We start from the raw sequence: 9576 nt of genomic DNA on the forward strand, positions 1-9576 counted from the left end.
ACAACCACAATATATATTTTTCTGTGTTATTGCAGGGAGACAATGTTGCTCTACCACCCATCGCCTTTTCTATTCTGGTTGTGTAGCTGTGGCCTTTTCTTCATTGTTTTTCCATTTTATCATACTTTCAATATTAACATGTGATCTCTATTGTTTGAATCCTTAATTTTTGTACTTTTGAAAGCATCCAAAGGAGCACGGCAGCAGTTTCATCTCAACTTTTTACTCCATTGTTTCTTTGTTAATTAATTCAAATATTCTTATCGAAATTGTTCAACTAAAATAGTGTTTCATTCATAAATAATTAGGTGAAATAGTGCTTCATAAATTCTACACGCATTATCCTTTACACAAGTATTTTGTTTATCCCATAATTCTCTTCCTAATTCTTGAGTTTCAAAATGCTACAACCTTCTCCCTTAATTTTCTGGAGGGCATTCTTCCCATACTATAAATGCTTTTCTGCAGAAAATTTGATGAGCATTAGGACATATATATACACACATAATATTTGATATCCGGACGTGAGCATATGAAGATGTTATGATATTGATAATATTCTTTTTAAAAAAATGATAGAATTATACATCTAAATTAGCCACATTCGTATATATCGCTAAACACGAGATATTGCTATGAAAAAAATAAACCAATCATCAATATATAGTTGGAAATTGGACTTTTTTAATTTTCCATTATATAATATTTTTTATAATTATTTTAACAACTTAAATTCTTGATTCTTCATATTTAATTTGCTCTATCTACCTTTTTTGTTTATTTATTGGAAACTCATAATTTTTAAATATAATACAGCTATATAAATTAGCAGTAATAAATAAAAATGAAATTGCATATTAGAGTAAGTTCTTTTAAAATATTAGAATGCCATTATAATATGAAATAAATTGAATATATTAAAGTTTGATTAAAATTTAACCTTATAATTTTCTTTTATTTTTTTACAACTCTTGTGACATTTTAATTAAAATAAAAACAAATATCTAATATTTCATTACACCGATTTTCAGAAATTGACTAAATCAGTACAGGGACAAAATTGAAAGGAGCAAATTGATATTTTTACTGCCAAACTCCGGGAGGTGTTTTTCGTTGCGTCATTTCTCTCTGGTTTTTGGCTATGCTACCAAAATTATAACACTGCGATGGCCTTTTCATCAGTGGCTTCGAATTTCCTGTCCCCTTCCTCTGGAGTTTCTCCTTCACAATCTCTGTTCTTTCTTGAATTGGGTGCACAGACCCGTTCGTTACAAAGCTTCAGACCTCGGAAACTTAGAATTTCGTGCTGTCAGAAAACGGTTCAGCTCGAAAATGAAACAAAGCAAAAGGCTTATCCGGTGAAAAAGAAGAGAAAGCCCAGGCCAAGTTTTCTTGAACAAGTTCAGAGCAAATGGTCCATCAGAACCCCGCCTTTGAGGGAAAATTTTCCTTGGCAGGAAGAAGAAAGTGGTGGTACAAATCAAGAATTTGAAGCACAGAGGTCAGTGTTTTCCAGGGATGTTTCTTCTGAAGAAGAAAGTGAAAAAAGCAGTTGTGTGAGTGAGCCAGAGAGATCTCAGAGAATTAATAAGTCAATTTTAGCTCCTTGGGTTCATGGAAATGGGAGAAAAAATGTGTTCAATTCTGAGGGTTCGAGAAATATTCAAGAAAATGTTCATCCAAAAGACGACGGCCTTCATGGGATTCAAGAACATTGGCCGAATGAGGACCCTTTGGTCAGTGTTGTCGTGGGCTATGAGGATTTGGTAAAGGAAGTGACAGAAAATGGCAGAAGTGAAGAAGAAGTTGGCGAATTTGATGATATCCCAATTGGATTGTCGGAGAAAAATGAGATTTTGGGTAATGAGGAGAGTGAAGATTTTGCCGCTATGGAGGACTTATCAACTATCTCTCTAGAAATCAGTAGTGAGAAGTGTTCTAATGATGCAAATGATTTAATGAGATTACCATGGGAGAGGAAGATTGATGAGGAATTTGTGAAAGAGGAGAAGTCAAGGAATAGGAACACAGAGTTGGCAGAGAGATTAATACCCGAGCCAGAGTTAAAGAGGCTTAGAAATGTTTCGTTGAGAATGGTGGAGAGAATGAAAGTTGGAGCAGCTGGTGTGACACAGGCATTGGTTGATGCTATCCATGAGAAGTGGAAGCATGAGGAAGTGGTGAAATTAAAATTTGAAGGTCCTCCTTCGAAGAACATGAGGAGAACACACGAAATTCTTGAGGTCAGTTTCCACTATCCTTGATTGGAAAATGATATAACTGTATCTATATCAAAAAAGTATAGTAGTGATGGCTAATTCGAGCTCATGGTTTTGTTGGTGAATTTTATTTGAGTATCTATCATGTTCATAAATATTAGTGGAATCACCTTTATACGGTAGCTGCTGGTTATATTGAGTGCACGGCCAAGAATGTTTTATTCCCTTGTGGATGAAAAAGAGTTGTTTTGCTTTTTGATCTATAACGTTTTCATCAACTAGGATCTGTGTGCTGGATCCTTCGTTTCTTATATTGTTCTGACTTGAGTGCTATATGTCAGAGTAGAACTGGAGGTTTGGTAATATGGAGATCTGGAAGTTCAGTAGTCTTATACAGAGGGATGACGTACAAGCTTGATTGTGTAAAATCATATAGCAAGCATGTTCAAGGTGATGCTGGAGCATCAGGGTCTTCTCAAGAAGATTCTCCTGAAAGCATCAAAGTTAAACGCCTAAATGGAGCTGCAGAATCATTCGGAGTGTATAACTCAAAGTATTATAACAGTTTATCTCAAGAAGAACAAATGGATTTAAGTGAGCTTGACCTTCTGTTGCATGAGCTTGGCCCAAGGTTCATAGATTGGTCGGGTCGTGAACCACTTCCTGTTGATGCGGACTTACTGCCAGCTGTTGTTCCTGGATTTAAGAGTCCATTTAGACTTCTTCCTTATGGGACTAGACAAGCTTTGCGAGATAAAGAAATGACTTATTTACGTAGGACAGCAAGATTACTGCCTCCACATTTTGCCCTTGGTATGTTGGAAGTATATAAGATATTTCGTAATATTCATTTAACTAGTTTTGGTTTTTTAGTGGCTGTATGTTTCTCATTAATTTAGGGAGAAACAGAGATCTGCAAGGTCTTGCGATGGCCATGGTAAAGTTATGGGAAAAGAGTGCTATTGCAAAAATAGCCATCAAGCGTGGTGTTCCAAATACTTCCAATGAAAGGATGGCCGAAGAACTCAAGGTTAGCAATAAAGAAAGAACTATTTAGTTATATCGCATATTACTAGCACTTTCTTCAATTCATTTCCCTCTAATTATTTCTGGAAGCAGAACAGAGGAAAGAAAAAAGAACTAAGAAATAAAGAACAAAAAGCAACAGTAGCTACAACATAAAAAACACAGAAAATTTTGGAATGGAAGTGATTGGGAGTAAAAACAAATTTCGGCAGCAATACTTCACGACCATCATTATTTTGCTAAATAGCTTCTCAACTTGTATTTTCATGCAGATATTGACTGGAGGAACGCTAGTTTCCAGGAATAAAGAATTTATTGTCTTCTACAGGGGCAATGACTTCTTGCCTCCTGGTGTTTCTAGTGCATTAATTGAAGCAGAGAGATCAACGGCCCTCCAACAGGATGAGGAAGAGCAGGCTCGGCAAAGAGCTGCAATGCTGATTGATCCAAAAGCCAAAGCATCTAAACAGCCATTAGTTGCAGGGACTCTTGCTGAGACTATCGCAGCAACCTCACGATGGGGGACCCACCCTAACAGTGCAGAAAAGGAGAAGATGATGAGAGATGCAGCTGTAGCTAGACATGCTTCTATGGTCGACTCTCTTCAGCGGAAGTTAGCTATTGTATGTTGTTATATAAAAGATATGGTTAATGAAGTTTGTCCAAATACATCCAGTTGCCACACTAATTACCAATATGATATCTGTAGGCAAAAAGTAAGATCGGGAAGGCTGAGAGGGCCTTGCAAAAAGTGTTACAGAATCAAGAGCCAGAGAGTCTACCCACAGATCTGGAAACATTAACCGACGAGGAAAGATTTTTGTTTCGTCGGATTGGTTTGAGCATGAAACCTTATCTGCTTTTAGGTAAGATTCATGTACTATATTTATGGCTCATCTAAATGGACTGTATCTCATTTCTTCATTCACTCTTAGGGAGGCGAGAGGTTTTTGATGGTACTATAGAAAATATGCACTTACACTGGAAGTACCGGGAGTTGGTGAAAATAATTGTAGAACGCAAAACTTTTTCACAAGTCAAGCATATTGCAGTCTCGCTGGAAGCCGAGAGTGGCGGGGTGTTGGTATCCATGGACAAAACTACCAAAGGCTATGCTATAATAGTCTATCGTGGAAAAAATTACCAACGCCCTCTTACATTTAGGCCGAGAAATCTTCTCACAAAAAGACAGGCCTTAGCCCGTTCTATTGAACTTCAGCGACGCGAGGTAGTATCTGTTAGATAGCCTGTATTAAACCTTTAGCTGTGTGTACTGATAACTAATTTGATCCAAACTATATTAAAATTTCTGCAGGCACTAAAGCACCACATCCTGGAACTTGAAGAAAACCTTGAGAAGCTAAAGCAGGAGCTAGTATGACTTGCTATTCTTTAGAAATCTATTAACAATGTTAAGTTTCATGATTCCTATGATTTTTGACACATAATTAGTATACTTTGGCAACAAACTTACAGGAAGAAATGGTGACTGCAAATAATAATGGCGGGGGGGGGACCTTGAGAAGCTAAAGCAGGAGCTAGTATGACTTGCTATTCTTTAGAAATCTATTAACAATGTTAAGTTTCATGATTCCTATGATTTTTGACACATAATTAGTATACTTTGGCAACAAACTTACAGGAAGAAATGGTGACTGCAAATAATAATGGCGGGGAGGCCTTGGCTTTGAGGACCGATGCAGCTGCATCTGATTGCAATGATGATGAAGATGAGGAGACGGTGAGAGACAATTTGTACTTCTATGTCCTTATAGGCACTCATTCTGATTCTAGTTGTTAACGCTTCCTACATTGTTCTTTAGATTTTTTAGTAGTTGACAGCTAAATCTGATTTCTTGCAGTTGAACCTTGGCAAATGCTGTCTTATAATTGGTAGATGAGAGTCACTTTAGCTTTTTAGTTTGATTGCTTTTCTCTCCTCTTTAGAACTGGATTGTCCGGGTTATTCTGCTTTCATCGGTCCTCTGTTTATTGAGTTGTTCAAGCACAATTGCCGATTATCTTTCAGAATGTAAGTCTGGACTTTCAGATGGTTGCTATTGCCTGAAAGAATTTTAGTTCATGTTGCAGGAGTACAATTACGAGAGTTCCTAAGGACGAGTCCCTTGGTACAAGATCGACGCTTTTGTTGGGCAAGGAGACGGAAAGAAGATACGGGACAAGATGTACATAAAATCCCATGCTCAAAACGAAGACACGTTCTTATGCATTCTAACAGGGTTGGTCCTTGGAAAATAGGAACGTTTTGTGAAGTCATCCAATGCCTCGATGTTTTGGGCTATCAGGACAGGTAGCTTAAATGTTTGGCTCTTCACAATTTCTGAATGAGATTTACTACAACTATTGTGAATAGAGCAACGGAAACGGACTAAATCGCCATATCTTTCTGAAAGAAATGGTGCATTTCAAGTTTCTTGCACAGAATGTTTGTGGTTTTAGTGATGCATTCTACTCATTTTGGTGGGATAATTGCAAAAAAAGGTCCCTACTAATTCACCTCTGCTATAGCTAATTTAGGCCTCGTTTGGGAACTGGGAAAGGATAGGTAAAGTAAAAGGCGAAGGGAAAGAATATATTTTTCTCTTTTAAATTATTTGGAACGGTGGAGACAAAAATAAATATCAAATACATTAATCTGTTGGGTTCGGACAAAATAAACTGCAAATGAAAGATTAATTTTGTAAATTTACAATCTAGTCCATTTCTGTATTAGAAAATAAATAAGTTAATATTAAAATAATTTTAATTATTAAAAAAATAAATATGAATACTTATTAATATAAATGCATCTAAGAGTAATAAGAATGATAGTTTTGTTAAATGTCAATATCTATAGTAATAAAAAAAGAAAAGTTCCTTCACCTTCACAAACGGCAGTTAATGATATTGCCATATCAATTTTTCATGAAGTTGAAAATACTCTTTATGATGAAACAAATAATTTATTTCAACTTTTTAAAATTTGTATTAATTGATAATTCTTTTTCTTTCTTTTTATAAATTGTAATGTATCCGTTTATATATTTGACTTTTACTTATAATATATTTTAAAACATAAAAGATTATTTATTATATACATACATAAACAACGTATCACAACGGTTAATTTTAAATAAAAAGAGTGGGTTCGGTTATGTATATAGATAAATAGTAAATTAACCAAAATGCCCATGAATTATAATTTTGTTTATTTTTTTAAAAATTAAAAAAAAATTAATAATTTTATTTTTCCAAAGAAAAAATACACGTGAAAAGTTGCAACAAAATTTGAATTAGAAAAATACAAAAGGCGATTATGGTATAAAAGAAAACCTTGTTTTGTTTCTTTGTTATATGATTTTGCATCATAAAAACCTTCGCTTAATTATTTTCTTGAGTTGATTATGGCGGCTTTCACGAAACATTAGAATAATTGCTGACTATCTTTTTAATTTCATCAATTATCTTTTATTATTACAATCATAATAACTATATTATATTTAAGGATATAATTGGCGTATTCCAAAATTTAGTATTGCAGTGTTAGATGATTGTGAAATTTGTTAGACCACTTAATTTTTAAGGATAATTACACTCCCCTCTCTTAAGATTTGGATTAATTACACATAAATCCTCTGTAGTTTAAAACATTACATCTAGTACCTCTAAAGTTTACTTATGAACAAATAAGTTCCTCCATGATATCAACAAAAAAAAAATAAAAAAAAATATATTTACTTCTGATTGACTTATTATTAATTTATTGCATGTTAAAATGCATATTTTTATATCGAAATTACCTTCATACGTCTTCACTCGTTAATGCATGTGAGAAGGTATATCTTCACCGTTATAAGCATAGTTTAGTTAAAAAAAAAAAATTATTTTACCTGCAATGAATCAATAATAAGTCAATCAAGAAAAATATTTTCAATTCATTTTTTTATTAATATCAATAAATTCAATAAATTTTATCTAACGAAAAAACTTAGTTGTTAGACGGAAACAAACCTCAGGAATATTAAATATAATTTCTCAAACCATAGAGGGTCTACGTAATTGAACCTCAGGGAAGGAACGTATAATTGTCCCTAATTTTTAGCGGCAATGTGTAACACCATAATACTAAATGTTGAAATACACCAATTATACCTTTAAATACACCAATAAATTTTTGCTCAAATCAACTTTAATTGGGGATAAGTAAAAAGAAAAGGAGCCAAAATATTTGGAACAAGTAGTTTCGGAAAAAGGGATACATTTAATTTTCTATTGCCTTCCTTATTTATTTTTTTTCTTTTATATGTACATTTGAGTCCAAAATGCTTAGGTATCACTGAGTTTGCATATGCAGTCTACAGAATATAGATTAAAACAACCCCGAGAATGCCTTCCTTATAATTTCTAATGCTTAAGTCAGCAAAATTATACCAATAGGAAGAAAGCTCAAAAGAATATCAAGGATAGCTAAAATTATCTCTGAGCGTAGAGAACGTGTATTTATAGGCGGGATTGAATTGTGTTTATGCATGAGCCATTAATGTTTATACTCAAATTCAAATTGGTTCAATACCGAACCGGTGCAACTTGAATCAATGAAGTTCAGATCCAAAGCATTTTAGACATTAAACAATAAAAAATTCAGAGTATTTATGTCATTTCATGGTATGCAAATATAATCTCCAATACATATACGGGGAAATTTGATTCCGCTCATATGAATTTGTACCCACATGTATTATGAATAGTAAGATTAACATATGGGGATGATATTATTTGCGATCAAATGGCCATAATTGATGTGGGTATAAACTCATTTGGATGCATCGCAAAAACCTATGTATACATGAACATGAATATTGTCGCATAACATGACCAACCAATCATATGCTTGTGCCCCAATTGAGTTTCTAAAATTCAAGATGAGGCATGATCTCAGCAAGAGAAGTTAACCAACAAAAAGAGATACCTTTTCTCTGGAAAAGACATAAGATTTGGCAAATATGAATTAATCGATGAATGATCCCCGCTCAATGGGAACTGGGGTAATGATGAGCATCTTGAAAGCACAATGCAGGTAGGTACAACCAAGAAAAAGTTTAAGCATCTCTTCAACTTCAAGCCAGCTAAGCACAGCAGAGTATTTCTATCTCATTCGTTCCCTGATCAGCCAAACTAACGGCTAGAAGTTGATCAAAGAATAACTTACATTTATGGTTGGTGAACTTGATAACCATCAGTACTGGATACGACCTTCCAGATGGAGAGCCTAATTGCAAATCTCAAGACTCCATCTGTTCACAAATGGGAGGTAAATTTGCAGAATTATCACAGCACATATTGAAGTATATGAGTTTCAGAAATTAATTTACCTGTTGCAAGATAATCCTCACCTCATTGCAAGCATTCCTTTATGAAATGCAAAACGGCTGAAACTAATTCATCTTGGTGTGAAGAATATTTATGATCAGCCCCTTCAATTATTTGCAACTGGTGGTTTGGTATGATCTTGGCGAATTCCAGTGCATCTTGTACTGAGATGGTTTTATCGGCTGATCCATGAACTGTTAACACCCTGTATATACATTTTGACAACTTAGCACAAATTTTCTGTATATAGTTACAGTAATGTTATGGAAAGTAGTACATAACTGGGTACAACAGAAACGTGGACTATCAGATAGAAAAGGAACCAATATCATGGAGTTACACCACTCTGATGACAAACCAAGATATACGTATGTTTCTAAATACTTCGATAACTCAAAGTAAGTCATAAGCCTTTGAAACAGGTTTAGGGCGTTACCCATTTCTAAGCAGGTTTCTATCTACTAAAGAGATATTGGGCAATGAGTCCATTAGCTGCAATGAAATAGAACTGTTGAATCTCGTGAAGCCAGAATTATAACACAGAACTGACTTCAAGTGTCTGGCAATTCAGATGAACATTACCAGCTATTGGATCTGGGCTGTCAGATCACAACTAGGCTTGGAGAACACTGGGATAGTATCTCACTTAAATGTGCCTCTTTCTGGAGATGCTTGTCTAAATAGCCACAGATCAAGAACATCATTCAAGGTGTTACCAATTTCAATTACTCCAATGAGTTCAAATGATCTCGTATGCTCATCATCCAGCTAATTTGCTGTAGATCAGTAACACATCTGAAACCTTGAATCCTTTTGGTCTTTGCAATTAGTCACAAGGGGCGATACAATGTAGCAACCCCATGCAACCATGATCTTTCATAGAGTTGTACTGTAGCGAGCATTGCATTCAAGTCTAAAAAAGAAATAATATGACTTATTTCCATCTATGGTTGCCTGAAAA

At 34.6% G+C, this 9576-nt stretch overlaps 2 protein-coding genes across 10 annotated transcripts in view; one reads left to right on the forward strand and one right to left on the reverse strand.

Annotated features, from left to right (window-relative positions):
* LOC105173625 (CRM-domain containing factor CFM3, chloroplastic/mitochondrial) lies at positions 1086 to 5822 on the forward strand. The gene is made up of 9 exons (XM_011095436.2): positions 1086 to 2243; positions 2561 to 3032; positions 3119 to 3249; positions 3518 to 3868; positions 3955 to 4111; positions 4181 to 4473; positions 4561 to 4620; positions 4888 to 4986; positions 5337 to 5822. The coding sequence occupies exons 1-9, from the start codon at positions 1167 to 1169 to the stop codon at positions 5358 to 5360; spliced, it is 2664 nt and encodes an 887-aa protein (XP_011093738.1). The 5' UTR covers positions 1086 to 1166; the 3' UTR covers positions 5361 to 5822.
* LOC105173627 overlaps positions 8216 to 9576 on the reverse strand; it is a 10389-nt gene continuing 9028 nt past the window's right edge. For 8 of the 9 annotated variants that reach the window (XM_020698037.1, XM_020698036.1, XM_011095441.2 and 5 more), the window contains 2 exons: positions 8618 to 8820; positions 8216 to 8539 (listed from right to left, as the gene is read on the reverse strand). In XM_020698037.1, coding sequence (XP_020553696.1) covers positions 8640 to 8820 — 181 coding nt within the window. In that variant the 3' untranslated portion in view covers positions 8216 to 8539; positions 8618 to 8639. The remainder of the gene's footprint in view (positions 8540 to 8617; positions 8821 to 9576) is intronic. The other variant, XM_011095438.2, reaches the window with a different exon arrangement.

The sequence above is a fragment of the Sesamum indicum genome, linkage group LG11, assembly GCF_000512975.1.
Source record: "Sesamum indicum cultivar Zhongzhi No. 13 linkage group LG11, S_indicum_v1.0, whole genome shotgun sequence".
Taxonomy (NCBI): Eukaryota; Viridiplantae; Streptophyta; class Magnoliopsida; order Lamiales; family Pedaliaceae; genus Sesamum; species Sesamum indicum.